The 24912-nt window shown below is 39.9% G+C and overlaps 1 protein-coding gene across 1 annotated transcript in view; it reads left to right on the top strand.

Moving 5' to 3' along the window:
• LOC145408807 (uncharacterized) overlaps nucleotides 1-24630 on the top strand; it is a 47203-nt gene extending 22573 nt beyond the window's left edge. Inside the window, exons 3-8 of the mRNA XM_080279453.1 lie at nucleotides 10850-10972; nucleotides 14398-14517; nucleotides 19438-19640; nucleotides 19890-20083; nucleotides 23640-23769; nucleotides 24451-24630. Coding sequence (XP_080135579.1) covers nucleotides 10850-10972; nucleotides 14398-14517; nucleotides 19438-19640; nucleotides 19890-20083; nucleotides 23640-23769; nucleotides 24451-24630 — 950 coding nt within the window. The remainder of the gene's footprint in view (nucleotides 1-10849; nucleotides 10973-14397; nucleotides 14518-19437; nucleotides 19641-19889; nucleotides 20084-23639; nucleotides 23770-24450) is intronic.
• Nucleotides 24631-24912: the final 282 nt, after the last annotated feature.

Below are 24912 nucleotides of genomic sequence, written 5' to 3' on the forward strand. Positions count from 1 at the left end.
AGACACGGTTTCGAGGTGAGGACACACCAGCAAGGTTAGATTTACTATTCACCAAAGAACCTGATGTAATAGAATCATTGGAATATCTCTGTCCTTTGGGAAAAAGTGATCACGTGGTCATTGAGTTCCAGATGTTAATAGGAAACGTCGAGCCAAGAGACGAGCTTCATAGACAGGGAAGATACAACTTTGGCAAAGCAAATTTTACAGGATTGAGAAACTTTTTGAAAATGCGGATTGGAGAAAATTCAGAGAAACAAGAGAGATACAGAGGAAGTGGGATATCTTTCTAGACCTCTATAATTTGGGAGTGGAAAAATTTGTACCAAGAGTAAGAGGGAAAGAAAACAGGAAAAAGGAGTGGTTTAATAGAAGGTGTATGATAGCCAAAAAAGAGAGAGATAAGGCGTGGAACAATTGGAGAAAGAGAGGTAACGACAGAACAAAGGAAGAATATAAAAGAACAAGAAACGAATACACAAGAATACGTAGGGAAGAAGAAAGGAATTTTGAAAAAGGTATAATTGACAAATGCAAGGATGAACCCAAACTGTTTTATAGATTTGTTAATGGCAAACTGAAACAAAAGGAAGGAATCACCAAGCTGAAAGTAGATGGAGAGGTCTTTAATGATGCGGCAATGCAAGCAGAAATAATGAACAAACGTTTCCAGTCAGTTTTCACTAAAGAAAAGGAGCTTGTGGAAGGGGAGGGAGTGATTAGAAATGTTCCGGTGATGAAAGATATAAAAGTGGAGGTGCAGGAAGTGTATAAATTACTGGAAACTCAAGATGTAAGGAAAGCCCCAGGACCTGATGGAATTTCTAATTGGGTACTGAAGGAATGCAGAGAACAACTGGCGGATAAAATTCACAGTTTAATTGTATGCTCACTGGAAGAGGGGAAAGTGCCAAAAGAATGGAAGAGGGCAAATGTGGTACCAATTTACAAGGGAGGAAACAGGGAAGAACCCCTGAATTATAGACCAGTGTCTCTAACCAGCATGGTCGCAAAATTGTGTGAGAGAATCCTGAAAGACAGATGGATAAAATATCTGGAAGAGATGAATATTTTGGCTGAATGTCAGTTTGGATTCAGAAGTGGAAGGTCATGTGTTTCAAACTTGTTGAGCTTTTACTCAAGAGCGATTGATGTGGTACAGGAGAGAGATGGTTGGGTGGATTGTGTGTACTTAGACTTAGAGAAGGCCTTTGACAAGGTACCTCATAAAAGACTAATGTGGAAACTAGAATATATAGGAGGACTAAAGGGAAACTTCTGGAATGGATGAGAGACTTTTGAGAGACAGACAAATGAGGACAGTAATAAAGGAAAAGATGTCTGGATGGAGGGAAGTAACAAGTGGAGTCCCTCAAGGCTCAGTGTTGGCGCCAGTAATGTTCCTGATTTATGTAAATGATATGGTAGATGGAGTGAACAGTTATGCGAGTCTGTTTGCTGATGATGTAAAGATCTTGAGGAAGATAGAGGTTGAGGAGGATTGTAAAATACTGCAGGAGGATTTGGATAGGATACACAATTGGAGCCGGACGTGGGAAATGAAATTTAATGTAAAGAAATGTAAAATATTGGAAATGGGTAAAAGTACCAGGAGACCATCACTGAATTATTTTTTGGGTAATGAATTAATCACAAAAAGGAGAGAAGAGAAAGATTTGGGAGTGCTGGTCCAAGATAGTTTGTCACCAGAAAAGCACATTAACAAGATAGTTGGAGAGACTTATAAGCTCTTGACTAACATAAGAGTAGCATTTCATTATATGGATGAGGAAATGATGAAAAAATTGATAGTGGCCATGATCCGCCCCAGGTTAGAATATGCAGCGGTAGTGTGGTCCCCACACAAAAAGAAAGATATAAACAAGATTGAGAGAATACAAAGAACAGCAACCAAGATGGTCCCCAGTCTGACAGACCTGTCATACAGAGAGAGGCTGGAAAAACTGGATTTGCCTTCGTTAGAGGAAAGGAGAAAGAGGGGAGACATGATTGCGGTGTTCAGGACCATGGTGGGAGTAGATAAAATTGACAAAGAAGATCTGTTTGTATGGGATAAGAGAGCAACAAGAGGACATGGAATGAAATTGAAAAAGTCAAGCTGCTTGAAGGATATCAAGAAATATAGCTTTCCTTACAGAAGTATAGACTTATGGAATAGCCTGGACAAAGAGATCGTCCAGTCTAAAAACATAAACGAGTTTAAAGTTAAATTCGACTTATTGAGAAACAGCGACGGAAACCCACGAGCATAGTACATTCCGTGTATATCACAATTAGGTATATTCTTAAATATTTGGAATGACTTAGACAAAGAGGTGGTGCATGAGAAAAACATTCATGTGTGTAAAGGTAGACTTGATAAATGTGGATATGGAGACAGGACAACACGAGCATTGCTCAATTCCTGTATACTACAAATAGGTAAATACAAATAGGTAAATACACACAATAGGTAAATACAAATAGGTAAATACACACACACACACACAATAGGTAAATACAAATAGGTAAATACACACACACACACACACACACACACACACACACACACACACACACACACAATAGGTAAATACAAATAGGTAAATACACACACACACACACACACACACACACACACACACACACACACACACACACACACACACACACACACACACACACACACACACACACACACACAAGTACCAGTTTGCAAACCTTGCACGTATAGCCTGCTAATGAAGAAGCCTAGGCAAGATCTCTGTGTAATGTTTTTCCAACAACCAAAGGATTGTTTCATTGTGCTGAGCGTCAGCGAAGTTACCAAATGTCATTCATCTCCTCATCTCAGTCCTCTTATTGCCCTCATCTAGTGCCTTCTTCCTTATTATATGCAGTAAATCACTTCTTTATTTAGACTACAGTGAGAAGAGTGACTAGGTATTATGACCAAATAAAGAATACAATGACAAATAGGTCTGGGCACTTCACACTTATTTCAACAACATGTTTAAATACTTACATAAACCCACACGGCCACCACACTTACACACCACTGGCACACTATATATCTCACTCTGAACGCACTGCTTTTGGCCTTGAATTTTTTTTTTTCCTCTCCCACTTGCCCATTTATTATGAACCATTAATGATGCTAAGACTACACTCATACCCTGTTATCTGGCTCATCGATAACCGGCACTTTGTTAGACCAAACACAAGAAATCGGGGAACATTCCCATAATTCGAACAATTTGCATGTCCGTCGTCTTGCCTGTGCAACACCCTGCCTTTCCAGTCCGACACCTAATCTCTCCCTAGGTTTGAAATGAGGCTTTCCCGGTCCTTCTGCCCTTCATCCATCCTCTCTATTCTCCCCCCATCCCTCCTCCATCTCCCACCACACTCATTGCTGCCAGGCATGTCGCCCTGTCCCCCTGCTTTCCCCCACCCTTGGTTGTCTCCCTTTCCATCCATCCACCCTCCCCCACCACCTGCTTGTCTCACATGTGTGTGTGTGTGCTGTGTGTGTGTGTGAAAGTGGTGAGTGAGTGAGAGTGGTGAGTGAGTGAGTGAGAGTGGTGAGTGAGTGAGGAGTGAGTGAGTGAGGGAGTGAATGAGAAAGGTGAGTGAGTGAGAGTTGTAAGTGAGTGAGTGAGTGAGAGTAGTGAGCGAGTGAATGAGTGAGTGAGAGAGTGAGTGAGTGATACTAGGGGGGGGATAGCAGGGCTGTGTGGTTCTCTTGCCTCTTTCCCTGTTCCCTCCCCCTCCCCCAGCCCCATTATTTCCCTCCCCCACCCATGCTTGTCTCCCTTCCCATCCCCCAACCCTCCACCACCCCCACTTGGTGCACTGTCTGCAGCCTGCCTGGCTGTTTAGTTGCCCTGAAGCTGTGTTGAACACTGTATGTCCCACCACCCCACTCTCCTGCATGTGATGTTTGATTGCCATTTTTTAGCAATAGTATTGTTTATGAGGATAATACCATTACCTATGGTGTTTCTGTGTCAGTCTCTGTTGATTGAGTAAGGTATATGAGAGTTTGGGTATGAGTCTGGAATGCATCTCTGGCTTTTCTTCATTGTCTTATGGGGAAAATTGCTTCGATATCCGACATACTCGCTGACCAAACACTCTCTCTGGTACACAACATTGTCGGATATGGAGGTGGGTGTATTAAGTTGCAAAACAGTGTCAAGGTAAGAACATTCTTTCACACAGAATCAAGAAAAAGAAGGAATGAAATCCCCAGTAAAAGCCATTTCAACGTTTTTTCCGTCCATATTTGATATCGACAGTAAATATCGGTATTGGTTCAGCATTGGAAAAAAATGCAAATATTGCCGATATATTGGTTCAGTGAATCGTGTTGGTTACAGCACTAAGTATATATGGAAGGAGTTACATGTGTGTGGTTTGGACAGATACTTGCTAAATACTTTAAAGTTTTCATTGTGTTACTAGAACTTGTGTTAGAGTAGATGAGTGTTTGAATATTTTAATAACAGTCCAGGGGTGAAACACAGGTGTGTAATATCCTGATGGATGTTCACTATATTTATGGATGCATTAAAGCATGAATGAGATACGGGGTTTGTATATCCCCTTGGCTGTTAATTATGTAAATACTGTACAGTACAGTGGTGTATTGAATATAAATGGGGTCAAAACATGAGTGAGAGATACTAAGTGAAGGTGGTGAGGATGGATGTAAGACTAAAAATTTATTTTGAACATTATTATATTGATGCAGATACTGTAATGCTGTGTTGTTTGCTGACTGTGATTGAGATTGAGACCTTTGCACAATGATTCAGAGTTTGAAGAATTTGTGAGAATGATATATGTAGATGCAAAGCAAATGATGGTTGTTGGTACAGCAGTGAAAGGGTATCGCACTGTGACGTGCATGTGTGAAATGGTGGGAGGGCCTAAGAATTCTGGTTCAGTGGCAGAAAACAAAGAAGTGTGAAGAGGAAGTGGAAAGTAGAATGGCACTTGAGAGATGGCTGATGCTAAAAGGACTTGGTTGTAGGAGAGAAAATTGGTTGTAAAGCAATGAGGTGGTATAAATGCTAAAGTACAAAGTGAAAATGGGGCTATTGAAGGGTGTGTTTGGGTGCAAAGACTAGAGAGGATTAAAAGTACAGTCAAGTCACCTAAGGTGCAGCTAATTGGTTCTGGGCCAAGCTCGCGCCATAGAAAACCATACCATGCAAATAACTAAACCTATGGAAAAAATGGAATTTGGTTCGGGATGTTCGTCCAAAGTCCCCCTGTTCACCCCACTTTTCCCCATTTTCCCCCACTTTGCACAGGCACACAATCAAGCAATCAGTCAATGCATGTATTACACACAAATTAAACACTAAACAATAAATAATAAAGGGCTTTAAGGGCATAAAATACTGAACATACCTAACTCTGATGACGATAGTGTTAAAGTAGAAGGGGTAGGGTTGGGATTTCCATGGCAAGAGATGCGTTTCAAACATCGCCAGGTTCCTGTGCCATAGGTATTTTAAGCACGTGGTTCATTCTTTTTGGTTCTGGCACCTTGCCACATCATAGAAAACCGTGGCATAGAGGTCCGTGCCATAGGCGACTTGACTATTCCTAAAAGTTATACCAGTACCTTATTGAGAGCTGTGAAAGTGGAACAAGGAAGTTATTAAGTAAAAAGTACAAGAGCTTGCATTTAGATGGAATGGTCACAAAGAATATTTTTAGGTTAGTGACAAGGGCATTTGTGAATGAGTTTAATTAAAGATGGGTTGGCATGTTAAAGTGACAAGTTGACAGCTATTTTTTTTTTTTTTTTTATACAACAGAGGAAGGAAAAACAAATGAATAAAAAAAAAAATAGTCCATATGCCAGATTACTGGTGTCCTCCATTCATGAAAAATCTGTAACAATTGGACATGAGCAGCTGTAGGTTGAAGTTTCGGGGGAAATAAATGTGGGGAAGCGAGTTTCAAAGAGATGCATGTCAGGGGATAAAAGTTTTCTGATATGCAGAAGTTCTTCAATATAGCAGTCAGACATTCCAGTCATGAGCCCTACCAGATGCCCATGTAGCACAAGGGAATGCTTGGAGAGGTGGCACAATGGATGCACTTTGTCTGAGCATTTGTCATAAAAGTATCTGTAAAATAATGCAAGGGAAGCAACATTCCTTCTTACCTGTAGGGGAGTTAGTTTATTTGTAATAGCAGGGGTATTATGCAGTGGCCATTGTAAAGGGGGAATGGAAATAGGTGTTATATCCAATGTGCCTGTAGTGTGGTGAAGAAAGTAGAAGGTAGAGGTATTATGAAAGTATGCTTGCCTACTCTCTGTGTAATCGAAAGCACTGAAAATGTTCAGCCAAGGGAGATGGTCAGACGTCCTGACAGCTAGTGAAACGGGATCTCCTGTTCTCCCTGTCAACAACTTGCCATCCACCTCGGGAGTACTACGCTGTTCGACTGGTGCTGCAGCCTACTCCCTTTGATATGGCAAATTAACCCTCTCATAAACGAGGGCTCGGTAAAAAATCCAACCGCTCGCACTTTTTCAATGCAGGTTGCATCCAAGTGAAATCCAACCACTCGTACTTTTTTAATGCAGGTTTCATCCAACCATATAGGTTGTGGTATTTTTTGGCCACGACTTTCGTTTGCCTCATTCAACTTTCTCCCCAGCCCTTATTTGTGACTGTGTTGTTATGAAATTGCTGCATGTTATGAATGAATAAATGATCTTCCTAGTGGACAAAAAGAAAAAATAAATTACCATATTTTATTGTTCACTCGTTTATTTAACGCTGATTTCTCACAGATATATAAACATTTCATCAGTGCTTGTTGAGAGAAAGTTGTAGAGCATTCAACAAGCATTGGCAAAATGTTTATATATCTCTATAAACCTGCACTGAACAGATGAGTGAACGAAAAAACATGGTAATTTCTTTTTTCTCTTCTTTTTTCTTCTTTCATTAGAAAGATTATTTATTCACTAAAATTTCATAACAATACAGTTGTAATTAAGGTCAACGGGAATGATATGATTGAAAATGTTTTATGATGTTGAGCCAGCTAAGACCGTAAGATATTTCTGTTTCATAAGCCATAAAAACCTTAATAGAGCTAGAGGTGTCATTTTTTTATGAAAATCATCACAGATAAATGCTCTACAGCTTTCTCAAACATGCATCGACAAATGTTCATACAGTAAAAGCTCGATTAACTGGCTTCCAATGCATCGGCACATACTTATAACCGGAACACAATTATGGTAAATTATGGTAAAGCAAGGACAGGAAATTAATCCCTCCACTTCAGCTTCTGACCCTGTTCCTTCCACTTCCTCAGCTCCTCACCCAGTTCCTTCCTCTTTTCAGCTCATGACCCAGTTCCTTCCACTTCTTCAGCTCCTGACCTTGTTCCTGGCACTTCTTCACTGTCTGAATCCTCATCTCATGGTCCTGATGATCCCCCTATAATTCTTTAGTTCTGTACAGTACAGGATAAAGTTGTGTATGCAGCTAAGTTTTCAAAATTATTTTGGCCTGTAACATATGCTAAATTTTTCTTTAAATAATTTTTGGTAATGTTTGCAGGTTTGTGTTCAGTCCTGTACAATTTCCCTTGCTGTCTTTTTTGTGTATTGTAGTGTACCTATACTGTATCTTACTTGTACTGTATCTCATCATTCATTCATTCATTGCCAGACGCCATGTATCCCAGACGGGGTGGCCAATGGCTTAGAGTTAATTGTTTTACAGGGAGGGGCACTAATCCTCCACCAACCCCACTTGACACGTAGGGATGCCAACAGCATCTGGTGTTCCCAGGTGGTCACCCATCCAAGTACTAACCAGGCCCAACGTACCTATACTGTATCTTACTTGTACTGTATCTAATACCTAATAATGTACTTTATGAAATAAAGTCCCAAGTTTGGTCTTATTTAAATTGTTTGACCTCCCAGAAGATTTCTAAGAGCAACATTCAATTGTCTGGAAAATTCCATATCCAGAATGGAAGAATCCCCATGCATTCCGGTTAATCGAGCTTTTACTGTAAATCTGTGAGTAATCAGCATTGATTCAATGAGTGAACGATAAAATATGGTAATTTACTTTCGCTTTTTCTTTTTCGTTCATTGGGAAGATCATTTACTTATTTATAACATGTAGCAATTTCATAACAGCGCAGTTTTAAATAAGGGCAGGGGAGAAGTTGCGTTGAAACATTTTCCAATGTCATACACATTGCTGAGTGAGGGGTGTGTGGTGCTTAAGGTCTGGGCCAGCCCCTGGGGATCATGCAATACTAGGAAGCTGTTTGATGCAGGTTGCATCAGAAGAGCTCATGAGGATTAATGTGGAAGAAAGTGAGTTGTGATGAGTAACAGCTCTATGTAACACTGCATTTGATGGATGGTTTTGTCAGTGGGATGGTGTAAAAAATTTGGAAGTTTGGCTGATGAGTGAATGGAATTGTAGTACATTTGTATTTTGTTGTTTGATGATATTTTTGCTGTTTTTTGTTTTATTTTTGTGGATTTTACCCACCCACCTCATTTAGAAATTTAGAATAATGGGAATAGGGTGAGATTCATGACCATGATTATCTCTTACATATCTCTGTTTAGCTAAATTTCCCGTAGTGACCCAAAGGCATACAAATGGTGAACACCCATCAGGGTTCCATTACCTGGCCCAGAGTGCCCCAAAGGATCCAGTTGCCCAATTTTAATTAGTAAATGCCCTAAAGGGTCCAGTGGCCCAGTTTTAATGAGCAAATTACACATTTTCACTTAGATAGCTGATAATTTTTATATTCCCTTTACCTCCCCTCTCGGGGGGGAGGTAAAGGGAATATAAAAGGGCGACTTGGAGGCGATTTGTTTGTGGCCACCCCAAACGGGATTGAGGCGTCTGGCAATAGATAGATAGATAGACCTCCCCTCTCCCTCCCCACCATCCCCAAGTGCCCTGTTGAGATGCAAGGTGCTTGTGGTGTTGAGGGAGTGGTTTAATGCTCCCTAGTGGTGACTGACTTACCAGACCTGAACAAGTAGAAATAACTAAGTCTGAATTGACCTAATTGGGTCTGAAGACTAAAATGGCCAAGAGCAACTACAATGCATCTAAGTTGACCAGTAAGTTCTGAACTGATGTTGATTGACCTGAAGCTGAATGAATGATTCTGAATTAACCTGCTTGATCCTGAACTGATGTACCAGCACGTCAACTGAATTCATCAGACAGAAAGTGAATTGACTTTACTGTCCCTGAAGTATCCTTGAAATGGCCAGAATTGATGTGCTTGGACCTGGATGGATGTAAATGAACCTGAAATGACCATCATTGACCTAAAATGATTTAAAATGACCTAGCTTAGTTGGAGTAATGTGAAATTGAGCATAAATTGATGTGTTCTAATTTGCCTTGATTCTGTCTATCATTTTCCCTTGCTGGTTCCTTGATCTCTCCTGGGAACTTTCACACAGGAAGACTATAGCAAAAGATTTTCCGGGCAGCTGTGCCTCTACACTTCACCTTTGCTTTTTCAACCATTGTTCATCCATTGCAGAGTGTCTAACCTGTAAACTGTTCAGCTCCTGTTTCCTGTGTACCCTGAGTTCTTTCCACTGCAGCATTGCCAGTTTACTCATTTTCAGAAACTTTTCTTGTTAAGTTAGCCTTGTGCTTTCCATGTACTTGTCCATATCAGCCTACTTTATTTTTCTTCATCCATTACACACTACCACCTAGCATATTTTTTCTTGCCTCCATATCAGCATTTTCTTGTATCATATTAGTGCTTATTCATCAGTAGCTCTCTCAGATTATTTTCTTCAGGTAATGTACTTGTGTCATCATTATCAGTCCCATTCTAAACCTCACTTGAGAAGTGGGGTTAGATAAGAACCAGAAACAGAGAAAGAGTAAGTGCAGAAGTAGAAGAACAATCAGTGTGCCTAGTAATAAGGGCCACACAGTCATTCAAAATCTTGGTTCCATCTCACAGGCAAAAAAGCATTTTCACTATTTTATGGTAAATACCCTTCAGAAACACCTGTGTTGTAAATCTTTCTGTCAGCCACCAAGTTTAAAAGTTGTGCAGCACTTACTACATGTGTTTCTCAGCGTCCTTAATTTCCAGACTTCACATTTTTGCATATGTACACTATCCATTTACCCCTTTCAGACCATCCTGCCTTTCAAAATATTACCCATTTGTCCAATTATTCATTTCATTTGAAGTGATCTCTGTTGAACTTCACACATGCTTTTAGTATGTTTTTGTAGTACATTCCCCTGACATTTAAAGCCATCTGCCGCAACTGTCGCATCTCCCGTCTGCACTTTGCCGTTTATTGTATTCTGTTTTGTTTATTCTAAGCTACAATTATATGTAACATACCCATGTTTCAAACAGTTTCAAGCATCATATATTTCTTTAGTTAGAATTCATTGGGTTTGTTTTTGTCTTTAATACTGTTTCAGAGTCACATCAGTTTTTGCAACACTTTCATTGTTGTGCAGATCTGCAGTAAGCCATAGATAAAATGTTCAGGACTGAATGATCAGTGGTTATTTTAATGTTATATAAATGTAAAATGTACTTTATAGGACTGAATGATCACAAGTTAAGTTATTGTGTCCTGCATGCTGTAAATATATTAGTCATCCATGTGAAAGGCATCACTATTATTAAGAAACACTAAGTTTGTATGTGTCTTCATAAAAACTAATGACTGCACTGAGAAGTCATTTTAAGGTTCTTCCTGGAAGTTGCGATAAAACCATCTGGAAATACAGCACTGGGTAGTAACTGTATGTGATCCCAGCAGAAGGCAGTGGGAGTATGAGCAGCATTGAAGCCATCGGCAGTGTGCGAGCCAGACTACTTCCAGGAGAAACCAATTCACGTGCCAGCATGAATAATCTACTGGAGACCTCAAGCACTGCCTCTGGTAATTATAAGCAGAATGAGGAGAGTACAGTCTGAATATGTAAGTCACATCTATCCACATAACTTGAACCAACTTGTGTTTGTGGTCTCACAGTGTAAATTCAACATGGTAGTTATGAAACAAATAGTTTTTTCTTTTATAGGTCTCTGGGACCCTGCATAGAAGTAATAAAGGGTTTGTTATTAGCTTTTTTAGCTTTGTATTATATTTCTATGCAGTAATCTCGATTTCTTTACAGAGCTTTGTTACTGAGCTACTATTTGTATACATACTGTAACGGTGCAGTATTTTATTAACAATTTTCCTGTTCCCACCCCTTTCCCACACATCAGGCCCCTACCATTCTCTCCTGGCTATTTGAGAGTGCAGGAGAGATTTACAGAAATTCAAATTGGACTCAGACTTTTTCATCCTAAATGTGGTCATGCAAATTTTTGTAGCAGTAGATGCACAACAAGTTTTTATTTATTTATTTTTTTTCCAGTTTTGGATGTGATTTGGCATCCAAAGAGTGCCTGTATAAAAATACTGCGGATGGAATTTGGCATCCAAAGAATGGGAAAGTGTGTATAACAAGCAGTTCATAAATATTTTATTTTTTGATAATTGACTTGCCTAGCCTCGAGCTCCTACGATCCTCATGGGACATTGTAGGATTGGATGGTGAATGAATAAATGAATGAATACTCTGTTATTTTGGCCCCTCAGTTCTGGCATGTTTAAAAGACATGTCTGGACTGAGAGGCCAAAATAATACTATAATCATAAAATATTAGTGTACTGTGCTGTTGTTATAAACACTTTCCCATTCTTTGGATGCCAGATCCCATCCACAGTGTTTTTAAATAAAAATTCTTTTAGTTTATTCAAGTACTGTAATTGCCAGATGATTATACAGTACAGTCCCAGTTAACCGGGTGGCTTGGGGAATTTACCTTCCCGGTTACAGATTTTTCCCGTATTTCTGATTTTCAAGTCAAATCTATACAAAGGCTATCACAGCAGTAAATACAGTTCAGGTACTCACCAGTCACATTAGGGGTTACACTAAGAGATTCCGCCTGAAAAACTGCCTTGTAAACACACACCATGGTCATAACGCACGTGTGCAATGTCTAGCAATTTGCAGTACTGCATTTTGCACCAGTCCGTTGTTTACCGAATTACTGTATTCATTATATGTACTGTACTCATAAAAATTGAAAAATAAAATAAAGAAATAAAAGCTTGAACATTTATTAGTGAACTGATGATGTGTTAAGACTGCACTGTAGAATTATCACGACACCTGTGCCCCCACGTGAGTTTGTTTACGTTTCCGACTGTTCTTCTTCTTCCCCACCTGACCTCCATCACTCCACCCCTCACCTGCCACTCAGCTGTTTTGCAGAAAATAAAATAAATGATGTACGTATGAAATGTAGGCATATTATTTATTTATTTTTCTTCCAACAAAATAAACTTTCATTCCTATTAACATTTATATTCAGCCATTAGTGTTTTACAATATTCGCCTTTTTCAAGTCTGTAGCGTATGTCCAGCTTCTGTTTCAAGGTAAGCACGATACGCTTACGTTTAGTTTGCACTTTAGGCATTTTGGAGTGTATAAATTACCGTCTGTCAGAGGAACACAATAGCAAGAGAGCTTGTTTACTGTCTGGTGGCAAAACGCAGACTGGTGATTTTTGGAGGGTGTGGAGGATGACTGAATTCAAGTAGGGGAAAGAGGGGGAGAGGAGGGGTGGTTAAGAGGATTTGCTAGGGATTTACATTAGCCGGAAATGCCTTCATCTCGCTTTGTCTGACTTCACCCAGCCTCGCGTGACACAATCAAACGGCGGTTTGGCGGTCCATTCAAATTGGCGCACAGTTATAACTTACTGACATTTTTACCAGCCCTTGAATTTTCCCGTTGTTCTGAGTATTCCGTTTGTCTGGATACCGGATAGCTGGGATTGTACTGTATTCACCTTAGCTATGACGTTCCAGAATTGAAGGGGTTACAAGGTCTCAGTTACCCTTTCATACTTGGTAAATATTCATTTTATTTAGGTTAATGGCAGACAGCTTTTTCCTGGCAAATACCAGACAGTTTTATTCTGCTTAGATAAGATGTTCCTGTACTGTTATGGTTAACCTCCTCCTTTCACAATAATTTTATACTGATTATGGCAAAAGTTGAAACCTAAGTGATTGTAGGATTTTTTTTTTTTTTTTAATCCACCCGTATATTCCTTGGACTATGGGAATCTAGCCTCAGGTCCCTCCACCTTGTAAGGGTTAATATGGGACTGACTGGTACTGATTATTTACCTGTTCATTCACCTGGGCATCAGAAATAATAGCAGAACTCAGTGATGCTATACCTACTGGGTAAGTTGTTATAATTATAAAAAGTTTATTAAGCATTGTATTACATTTATACTAGAACAATGGGGTGTCCGAATATGTGGGATCTCAATATGTGAATCATCTAAAATGAACTTTACTCAGGAAAAAAAAAAAAAATTTAGTATGGGAAATGTGATTCTAAAATGCGAATCCGTCGTCTGAAAGCAAGGGAAAAAGAGTGTTCCTGCTCAAAATGGTAGTATCCAGAGCCACCACCAGATGGCTGATCAATTTCAAGTCAAGTCTCAAGACTCTCAGTCTGTGTCTGTCCGTGCCATGCTTGCATATTGTGGTGTTTTTAGAATTGTACAAGACGTGCTCTTGCTCACCTGTTGTATCATGGCCCAACTACTTCATTCCAAAAATAAGAGGATCACTTTGGAGTTGAAAATGAATTTATAGAGTTGAATAAACAAGGTAAGAGGAACTAAAACACTTGACGTGAACATGACTTAGATGAATTGACAGTGAGGATCATTCTCAAAAACAAGGAGCAAATTTTACAAATGTCAAGATTTACAGAGGCCTGCAAGTGGATGGGTGCAGCCAGTAAGGTTGCTAATCCTGCAGCTATACAAATGGAATGGAACCAAGCACATTACATTCACAGTTCGTTTTTTTTTGGCAAAAGTTTTTCTTGAAATGATAGTCAATAATGGGGAAGCACTGTAAATGACAAAGATAGGATCAGATGTTGACCATATACTGTACATTTATTTCCATTGATTCAGTGATTTCCAATATGCGGCGCATTTTGTCGACCATATTCTTGCATATTGGGAGACCCCACTGTACCTGTACTGCATATACTATAATGATTATAAGAATAATTTGTACACACATGTTTATGAAGCACATAACATGTAGATAGGTGCAGATGGTTATATTTGTGAGCTGTGGCCTGGATTCCAAAGGCATGAATAATGTGTAAATGTTTGTGTCGCCCATCTCACTGAGCATGCTGTTTAATAGTTCTGTCTCCTGTTTAACATTGCTATATTGTACAGTATTTGAGTCCCTCCTCCACCCGCAGACAGTATTCACCGCAACAGTGCCATATTTGTAGATGACGCAGTCAAAATTGAACAAAGCAGTGAAGTGCACCAGACCAACCAGGACAAAGATCTGGAGCAGATCTCAATTGTAGGGGATGGTAAGTATTAAGGATATTCATCATTTTCATTGTTACTAGAACTGACTGGAATTGTCTTTGAGCCTCTTTCCTTTTCCTTGCAGTTAAAGTTTGATGGCTTTGGGAGGTGAACAAAGAAATACCAGTAATATGGTGTACAATCTTCAGTGACAGGAGTGAAGAGGGCTGTGTAAAGATTGAAGAATTGGAATGCAGTAGGAGTTGAGTTGTATGCAGAAATGAAATAATGTGGAGAGAGTGCATTGAACTTTTAATGTAAAATACAGTATGCCATACGCATTGAGGAGTGGAATAGTGCGAGTGAAGTGGGGAAAGGCAATGATTGTACCATTGTAGAAAGCAAATGTGAAGTGACAAGCTGTGAAATTATCATAAAATAAGCTTTCCGAGTGGTGTGCAGTAGCTGTATTGTATGGAGAGGTAGCAGCTAAAGGTTAGACAAATATCAGAATAAGGGACTGAATAGGGAGACTGCCAGAGATCGAGCAGGGTGGAGAGCTGCAATAGGGCTGGTGCATGCAAGCTTGTTGAAACCATTATAAATGATACAATATGATAGTGGATGGAGAACAGGGAGGTTTCCTGAATTGTGGGGAATGCATGATTCATATGTTTCCAGTTAAGTTCTTACTGAAGTATGAACTTGCAAAGGACTGCAGCATATTGCTGGTACTGGGAGTCATGGATCTTGGGGGGGAGGGGAACATGAGAGTGAACTGGGAGGGATTTTGAAATGTCCTCTGTATGTATGAATGTATGTTCAGGTCTTCCCCCATATTTGCAGGGGTTAAGGGACACTGGCCCCCGCAAATGGGGGGGATCCGTGAATTTTGGACGCTTTCCCCAGGAAATGCACATACAGTATCAAATTACCCCTTTAAGACCCTAAAAACCTTTTTAGGGACCTAAAACCAGCACAAAACACACAAACATGTACTGTACTACTGTATACAACACTTTAATAGTAAAGAAGTTGTTAATGGGTATACTTATAAGAATTTATGATAGTTTTGTTGCTGATGACTGCCACGGACTCCCGTGGGAAGGTGCACAAACACCTTAAAAACTATTTCTGGGATCTGAAAACAGCATTAAATATCACAGATGTATATGTACTGAACTACTGTATAAAAAGCTGTAATAGCCATCCTTCTATCATTCAATCCTACTTTGCCCCATGAGGAGTGTAGGAGCCCGGGGCTAGGCAAGTTGGTCCTGACATTTAAGATGAGAGTGACCAACCTCACTCATCCCTGAGAGGCATAACATGAGCAATAAACCCCAGTCACCCTTTGGATATAAACCTTCACCGGCTCAATCTGACTAGAGCACCGTAATTACCCACTAAACCACAAGGCGCCATAGTTTGGTTATATGGTTATCACCTAGTGTAGTAAATGGTTTCCTGGTGTACAGGGAACCATTTGGCTTGTCACTTAGTGTAGAGTCACCCATAAACAGAAGGAAGAGGAAAGAATGAAAGGCAGAAAGGGAGTGTAAAGTCACCCGCAGGCAGAAGGATGAGGAAAGAATGAAGTAAAGAAAGATGGAAGAGGAAGGAAGTAAATAAGGAAGGAGGAGAGGAAAGGGCAGACACTTGAGAGCAGCACTACATCGAATGAGTGGATGGTGAGCGCCTCCATAACGAATAAGTTTTTAGTGGGTATGGTTATAGGAAGTAAGGGTAAATTATGTAGCTGGTGGCTTCCCAGAAAAATCTGCGAATATGCAGATCTGTGACTAGTGGTCCCGCGAATATGGGGGAAGACCTTGTATATGTATGTATGTATTTTAGTATAGTGTGGAAGGAAAACTGCGGAAATTTTAGTGCTAGTGAATTTTGTGTAAGGGTAGACAGTTGTTTGAGTGAGAGATTTAGTGCCGGTGTTAGTGAGGTTGGGGTGTGTGATGACCTTTGGTTGTTCAGCTTAATATTGGTTGGATTGTAAGAGAGATCAAAGCAAGAATTGTGGAGATTATCTTGTTTTTACCCCAGGCTCATCTGTGTGTGAAACCCAGTGGACTTAGGATATTGACCACTTCAGCAGGGCACTCCCAGACATCTTTTGTTGAATTTATGTTGAAGGATCATCCTTGCTGTATGCAACAATTTGGTATGTGACAAATTGATAGAACGATGAAGTAAAATTACACCCAGTTTCAAGTTAATGATCACAAAATTCACTTGTATGATAGTCAGGTTGTGGTATACGTCAGTTTCACATGTGATAAATTGACTGAACAATGAACTAAAAGCTATACCCAGTTTCATGTTAGTGATGGGGAAATTTGCTTATATGATAATTGTGGTGGCCGTGTACAACAATCCCTTGCGTACATGGTGTTTCCCTAGGAAGCCAACAGTCAGACGTTTGAGTCAAGATGGCTACCCAGTGTTTACATTTGCTGTGATTGTCTCCCATTCATTCTGTTTCGTGTGTGCAAGGCCATTAAAACACCTTTGCTATTGCCAGATACCAGTTCCAGTGTCCAATAAATAGTTCAGTGTGTAATATTAAATTGAGTTATAACCTTTTTTTGTGTGTGTGAAATACTGAAACTTGTGACGTAGAAAACATGTTTGGCAAGAAATCATGTCTGGCAAAGATATTACCTATAGTGGAAAGCATGGTGCAACTTAAGGGTGCCGATGACATGCCTGGAAGGGTAAAATTTTTAAAGATTTTAACTTAAGTGGCCTTTGACAGCCAACATATCCCTGTTGAACTCATCTTGGTGCATGGTAAATTATTATGCGATGAGTTTTCACTTGATGTAGTTCCATCACATACCAGGACATGAATGTTGTGATGGTTGTGTACAACGATCCCATGTGTATGCGGCATCTCCCACGCAAGCCGACAGTCAGACATTTGACTCAAGATCACTTCCCAATCTTTACATGCACTGTAATCTTCTTCCTTTTTCTGTTTCGTGCATCCAAAGCCATTGAAACACTATCACTATTTCCAGATAACAATAAAAATGCAAATAGTGCGAGTGTAATATCAAGTGGAGTGATAACTTTTTGTGTGAAATATTGAAACTTGTGACTTGGAAGCCATGTCTGGCAAGGATGCTACCCCTTCTGGAAAATGTGGTGCCACTGAGGGCACCAAGGGCAAGCCTTTTTTTTTTTTTTTTTTTTTTTTTTTTTTTTTTTTTTTTCATGGTCCTTGATCCCCCAGTGTATCCCCATTGAACCCAAGTTAATTAACATTGATATACAGTACATCAGTATGGTGTAGGTTCTCACATGACATAACCCCAGTGCCTATGGAGTTGTGACATAGTGTTGTGTGAGGGGCTGCTTTTGCATAGAGGACATGGTTGATTGTGAGTGTTGGTGTGGTACTGAAGCAGGAAAAGGTGATAGTCACATCCAGGGCCATGTGCAGGATTTTTTAAAAGAGGGGTTTTGAAAAAAAAACATTTTTTTTTTTCATAACATAATTTATTCACTTTATTTCATTCATTCATTCATTCTTCCATTCATCATCAAATCCTGTGTTGCCCCATGAGGAGCGTAGGAGCCCAGGGCTAGGCAAATTGGTCCTGACATTTAAGATGAGAGTAATTAACCTCATTCATTCCTGGGTGCTAGTATGTGAGAAATAAACCCCAACCACCCCTTGTCTGTTAACCTGCACAGGCTCAGTCCAATTGGAGCGCCTTAATTACCCATGAAACTAAGTAACGCAAAACATTAAACTTAGGTACTGTAACTGACTAAAATACTGAAAGGATATAAACTCAGGGTAGTTTACATACTGAACGCTACAGAACCTTGCAAGTGAAACAGAGATTTTGGTAATTTACTTGACATCTTTCACTAAAAACACAGGAAAAACAATAGGAAACACTTTTCACTCACTGATTTCTGACCATAAACTAACTCATTCTCCACAGAAGCACCGATTACATATCGTTATGAAACATTCTAGAAATTTCCGTTACTGGTACGTTCTACAAACTTACATTTTTTTCTATAGCCTTCCTTGACCTGTTTATTCTCTTTGGTAACAAAACATTCTAGGACCTTCTTGAAACTTCTTGATTCTTTCTTTCTTTTATTTTGTAGAACATTTTAACACTTTTTCTATTATTTTTCTATCTTGTAACATTCCTAACAGGATTGAATTAATTTAGTGGGTTGCATTTGTAATATTATTTTCATTAGAATTTTTCATTCTTTCCAGTTGAAGGGATTAAACTCCCTAACCCCCCCCCATGTGCACAGCCTTGGTCACATCATAGCCTGGCCAGGTGCACGTGTCTCTGGAAAGAACAGTTTCTGTGTGGTGAATATCAGTTGGGGGTTCATGAAAGCTGTTTGGCTAGAGGTTTTGAATAGATATGGTGGCCGTATGTTTCGTTTCTGTTTATGTCTGTGAAGTATAGTCATGTGGAGGAGGAGGGTTGCTTTTTAGGCATTGTCTTTAGTACTGAGAAAGTTCTGCTTTTTGTTTCTTGTGGGAGGTCCAGGATAAATTAAATGAGTGGGATGGATCCTGTGCTGATGAGACGAACTGTGTGTCTCTTGTTCATGTGGTCGTTGAGTGTAAATGCTTTGTTTATTGATGCAAGTGATGTGTATTTGTGGTTATTGTACATGTGTTATTATTTCTAAAGCTCTGTGTTTTTTAAACTTTTCTGTATTTGTGGCTGTTAAGATAGGGCCTAGCATGGCCTTGCGTAAGTTATTGTTGTTTGAATAAACTATTATTAGATTTTGTAGTGATCCTTTTGTTATCCAAAGGAGGTGTCCATGATTGTTTTTAAGGAATGGAGTGTATGATAGTTTGGCTCAACAATATAGTTTAGCAGTTCAACCCTATCTTAGGTGAGGGATGCTTGTGTGAGTATATACCTTGTATAATTTTCTCTCTTCTTTTTAAGGTGGGACTAAATCAAGCATAGAAAGTGAGTCAGGAGACAGTCGGTCTTCCCTCAAACCAAGTGGAAGTGAACAGACTGGGGGAGGAGGCAGTGAGGAGGGAGGGGGGAGTGGAGGGGTCCAGGTGGTGTTCATTGAGGAGATACCAGAGGGACTGGAGTCTTGCGTCACACTTACAGGCACAATCAAGAGGGGAAAGAAGAAAGGCCAGAGTATTGATGTTAAGGTGGGTGAATGTTTGTCAGTCAGCCTCTCTCTCAGTTTTTCGGTTGTAAAAAACATGATATAAAATGACTTTACATACCATGTATTTAGTGAAAGCTATAGTTTACTGAATATGCACCCAATAAAGTCATTATGGTATTTTATATGTAGCTCTGTCACTGCTGCCACAAACAAGTGAGAGTGTGTGGCTGATCTCAGCATAGTTTACAGTACAGGAACATCTGAAACAATGATTCCAATTTCTTGACAGGTAAATCTGTCTCGTGAGGAATTAGATGACCTAGAAGCATCAATCACTCAGACACTGGGCCCTGACAAGCCAAAAGTGAGATGCTCATTACGTTACGGCCCCCATGTTTTGCTACTGTCCCTCTTCTGCCTCCCTTTTGCATTCATTATGTCAGCAGCATACTCCTTCTACCTTGGGACTCTCACATGGTACAGGTATGTGTTTGTGGAAGCAGCATAACCCATTTGATCAGTGATATCTTTTTCTGTTTTGTTCTTGCTACTTAGACTTTTTTTTTCCCCTCGGTTTAAGGGTGGTAACCATATTACTGAGTGATGGATGGCAGTTTATTGCATTAAGGCATTCCAACTGGATTGAGCCTGTAAGGGTTAATATCTGAGGAGTGGTTGGAGTTTAGTACTCAAATAATGCCACTCAGGGGTTTTGAGGCTGGTCACCCTTACCTTAACCCGCGCCGTCCTGGCGACGTGAATTAACGCGGCAACATTACAAGGTCCCTAATTTGCACAATTTTCAATTTTCGCGAGTGATTTCGTGAGTGATTTTTGGTACGTATACACGGGACACCTTCCTCTATACCTCTACAAGATGCCAAGCAGGAACAATGCCTTACACCGCATAATCTCCCCCCCCCCCCGTGCACGCCATTGTCTTGGCAATTCACCTGTTATCAGTGACCTGGCTAATAAAGACATTCAGGGCCAGAGTGATTCCCCAATCAATGACAATGTGGAGGACAAAGTTTACATATCATTACAGGAAGGAACAGTCAGAAATGATGATCAGGTAATGTGGGAAAAAAAAGGTCATGAATGGTGATGAGTTAGTGAGTGAAACAATGCTTATAATGCCTATATTACTGATTGAAAACCAATATACTGTACTCTTGTACTACATATAAATTTGTACCAAGTAAATAAATAAATACTGTTTATGAGTGGATAAAATAGTTACCATCCCATATAACTCATTTTCTTTGGTGCCAGCCTGTTAGAAAACCCAGTCAGGTAAGGAAGTACTTGTACCTAAATTGCGTATTTTAAACCTCAGGTGAGCGATTTCTCTATGAATTTTCGATGTTTCTCACCAAAAGCGGATGTTTAGGCCAAAAAAAAAAAAAAGGTCCAAAAACGTCGGGATGGGGCGGGTTAAATGTCAGGACTCAGTAGCCTAACCTGGGGTCCTGTGCTCTCGATGGTGTGAAATGGGGTTGAATGTTGTATAGATGGATGGGTATGTCTGGCATTGAAGGGGATGATGACTGATATATATGTGTGTGTGTGTGTGTGACTTAATCATCAGTGACAACAACAAACCATTTTCCTACCAACTTGAACTCCACCGGAAATGGCATATTTATCCTATGTGTATATACAGTAAACCCTTGATATAACAATCCCCGGTATTGCGAATTTTGGACATAATGAATGGGCAAATCGCGACCGAACTTCCCCCGGATTTTGCGAACAAAGGTCGCTAAATGAGGGGGAAGTTCGGGAATCAGCCCACGGTGACAACAGCATCCCTTCCTGGCACAGTGAGTGTACTTCAACAGCATCCCTTCGTGGCACAGTAAGTGTACTGTGACAGTACCGTACTACATTGTATGTACAGTACTGTATTCTTATTATAGGTATTGCATTTATGTGTACCACTTCATACAGTATTGTCTTTACATGCACAGCTCCATAAACCATTGAATTCCACATGTAAAACTTAATAGAGTTAGTTTAGGTTATATTTGAGCACGCAGGACCGAACGACTCCCCTCATATAGCGAACTGAGTTCGGTAATCCCTTAGAAATACCGACCCCTCATATATAGCAAACTTTCGGATATAGCGACCCACCCCTCCCCCCAATTAGTTCGTTATATAGAGGGTTTACTGTATGTGTGTGTGTGGGGGGGGGGGCAATAGTAACAACAAGGAAGAAAGGTATGGCATGGTGGGATGAAGAGGTTGAGAGAGCAGTAGAGGAAAAGAGGAAGAAGTGGCAAGAGTGGATACAGCACAGGGGTTCAGTAGAAATAAGAAATGAATATACTGAGTTCAAGAAGCACGTAAAGATAATAGTGAAGAGGAAAAAGGAGGTAAATAATGATTTAGGAAGAAAAATGAATGCAAATTACTCTGAAAATAGGAAGTTATTCTGGAAAGAGGTACAGAAATGTAGAAGTGGCAGCGGAAAGAAATCTGAAAGTTTGAAGGATGTAAGTGGTAGATTATTAACCCATAGGGATGAAGTAAGGACCAGATGGAAAGAATATTTTGAAAGTCTGATGAATAGAAATGAAGAGAGCAAAGCAACTGTTAACATGATTGGTTTTGGAGGTGTACAGAGAAGGAATGCAGTGCCAGGAAACTTGACACTTGAAGCAGCTGAAAAGTGGGAAAGCATCTGGGGTTGATGAAGTGTATACAGAGATGATTAAGTGTAGTGGGGAGAGTGGAATGAAGTGCTTGTTGGAGATATGTAAGAAGGCATGGATGAGTGAAACTGTGCAAGAAGAGTGGAAAAAGGTAGAGATTGAACCCCTGTATAAGAAAAGGAAAAAAAAAAAAAAAAAAAAAAAAAGATGAGCAAAGTGAGTGCAAGAATTATCATGGCATAAGTCTGTTGAGTTTGGTAGGGAAGATATTTGGAAGAATTATGATATGAGAAAGTAAGAGAGATATCAGAAGTCCTAGTAAGTGATGAACAGGGTGGCTTTAGAAGTGGCAGAGGATGTGTGGATTAAATATTTGCAGTAAGACAGATAGTGGAGAAGGCATGTGAGAAGGACTGTAAGGTGTTTATAGCATGTATTGATCTGGAAAAAGCATACGACAAAGTAGACAGAGAAAGATTGTAGAAGGTTTTGTGCATGTACAACGTAGATGATAAGCTGCTAGGTGCCATCAAGCGTTTTTATGATGTTAGTGAGGCATATGTAAGGTTAAATGAGCATCTGAGTGATTGGTTCACGAACAGTGTGGGCATGCGACAGAATTTTGTGATGTCCCCATGGTTGTTCAATACCAGTATAGATATGGATGAGGTGAGAAAAGAAGTAAAAACACGAGTAATGGAGAGAGGGATGGCGTTGGTGATGAATGGAGATAGATGAAATATCTCAAATTTGTTGTATGCTGATGATGCAGTGCTACTTGCAAATACCGGCCAAGAGCTTGGTAGACTAGTGCAGAGTTTTGTAGATGTCTGTGAGTGTCGTGCCTTGAGAGTAAATGTAGAAAAGAGTAAAGTGGTGGTTATTGAGAGAGACGGTGACTCCCAGTGCGATGTTATGGCAAATGGAGAGAGACAAATTGGTGAGAGAGTTCAAATACCTGGGTACAATGATAGGAAAGAGAGGAAAAGGTGCAAAAGAAGTGAGAATTGGAGTGACACAAGGACTAGCTCTGTCTTTTAGAAGACATCCCTTACTGCTTTTTTTTTTTCAACTTCCATATTTTCCTCCTAAGTGCGTAGGTCCTCTTCTTCACCACCCACTCCTTAAGCACCGTAATTTGTGTTGCTGCACGCACTCTTCGCTCCCTGTAATTTTAACATCTCTCACCAACCTCCTATTAGACCTGCTGACCAGGAAATACCTATGTGACAACTGTGTATAAAATGAAATGGATTTCAGGGCACTGGCTTCTGGCTGCATTTTAAGTTTATCCTCGCTGGGGAATTCTAAGGAAGGGGCAAAGCACCAACAAGGTAGGTGAAATGGTAGGTTTTGATTGGTTACCTGCTTTCCCACAGTGTATTAACAAGAGTAACTGAGGCTCGCTGTGTTGCCAAGGTGACGCTGCCGCCGCTGCTCATCCTTCTCTACCCATTCCTCATCCTTGTCTCAACCATTGGACTGGGCCTTTATGGTGCTCTAGCTCAGGTAAAGCTTGCTTCCAAATTTGTAGCTTGTTATTTATTGTCCACCTCCTCCCTTTTCTTATTTTTTTCTTTTTAATGCTTCTTGACCATAGACTAGTCTGTCCATTCTTTGAGGCTCAGCAGTCTGCCAAGGTCATCTTCAATAGATTATGCCACACCATTATATGTCCATGTTTGAATACTAATAATTAGATACCAAACTGTTCCTACTGAAATATACTAGGGCTGTCTCATTCATTACTAGTGTGGTGGCACTGGAGGTAGAGGGGTAGGGTTGAACATGTCACTGGATCTTGTGAAAGAGCACAGATGTATACTGAGTTTTGTGTTTTTCAATTCTTCTGCTTCCTCATTTAAGTTTCATACCTCTTTATCTTCATAGATTAATATCAGATTATACATAGTACTGTATTTGGATTTTCTTTATGCGTATATCTGGTAATCAGTTTAATGTTTACACATACTAATGTTTCATTTACACAGTAATGCCTTCAGTATATTTTGTTTGTATCTGAAGTATAGATAGTAGCCACCAAGCAGTTCTGTAAATGCCTTAATCTGATCTGACCTCACCAATGTCTGTGGTACTAGTATTAAATTTGAAGGATGTTATTAGGCAAAGCAAGTATATATTATTTAATATTATCAAAGTGCAATATGCAGCTTTGGCAACATCCTGCAGGTATCACTGTCATATGACTCCTGGTGGTCTGAGGTCAGTGACCCAGAGAAGGGGTTCTATGGGTGGCTGTGCTCACTGCTGCAGGTGGAGGAATGTGCCCCTTACGAGACCGTGGTGCTTATGACTGATCCTCACCCCGCCCCACCACCTCCAGCCAAGGTTAATGACTGCACTGTTTGAATGACCACACTGCGCTAATTTGCTAGGACTACCTTTTTTTGTTTTAGCCTGTGAAGTTCTAAAACTCAACTTTATGTGATGACAGATAAGAATACAGATCTGAACTTGAGTGAAATATCTTAGGGTGATATAACAACAGAGTGATAGCTGGAAACATGTATGTGTAGAGATTTCCTGTTGAATGAGAGGGCAAGGAAAGAAAATGTAGTATGTAATGTGAAACTTCAACTAGTTTCTTTCTAGATGCATTGAAAATCTGAGACATTATTTTTCTCCATTTGG

Source organism: Coenobita brevimanus, chromosome 78 (genome assembly GCF_032717465.1).
Source record: "Coenobita brevimanus isolate Jiangsu-jjx chromosome 78, ASM3271746v2, whole genome shotgun sequence".
NCBI lineage: Eukaryota > Metazoa > Arthropoda > Malacostraca > Decapoda > Coenobitidae > Coenobita > Coenobita brevimanus.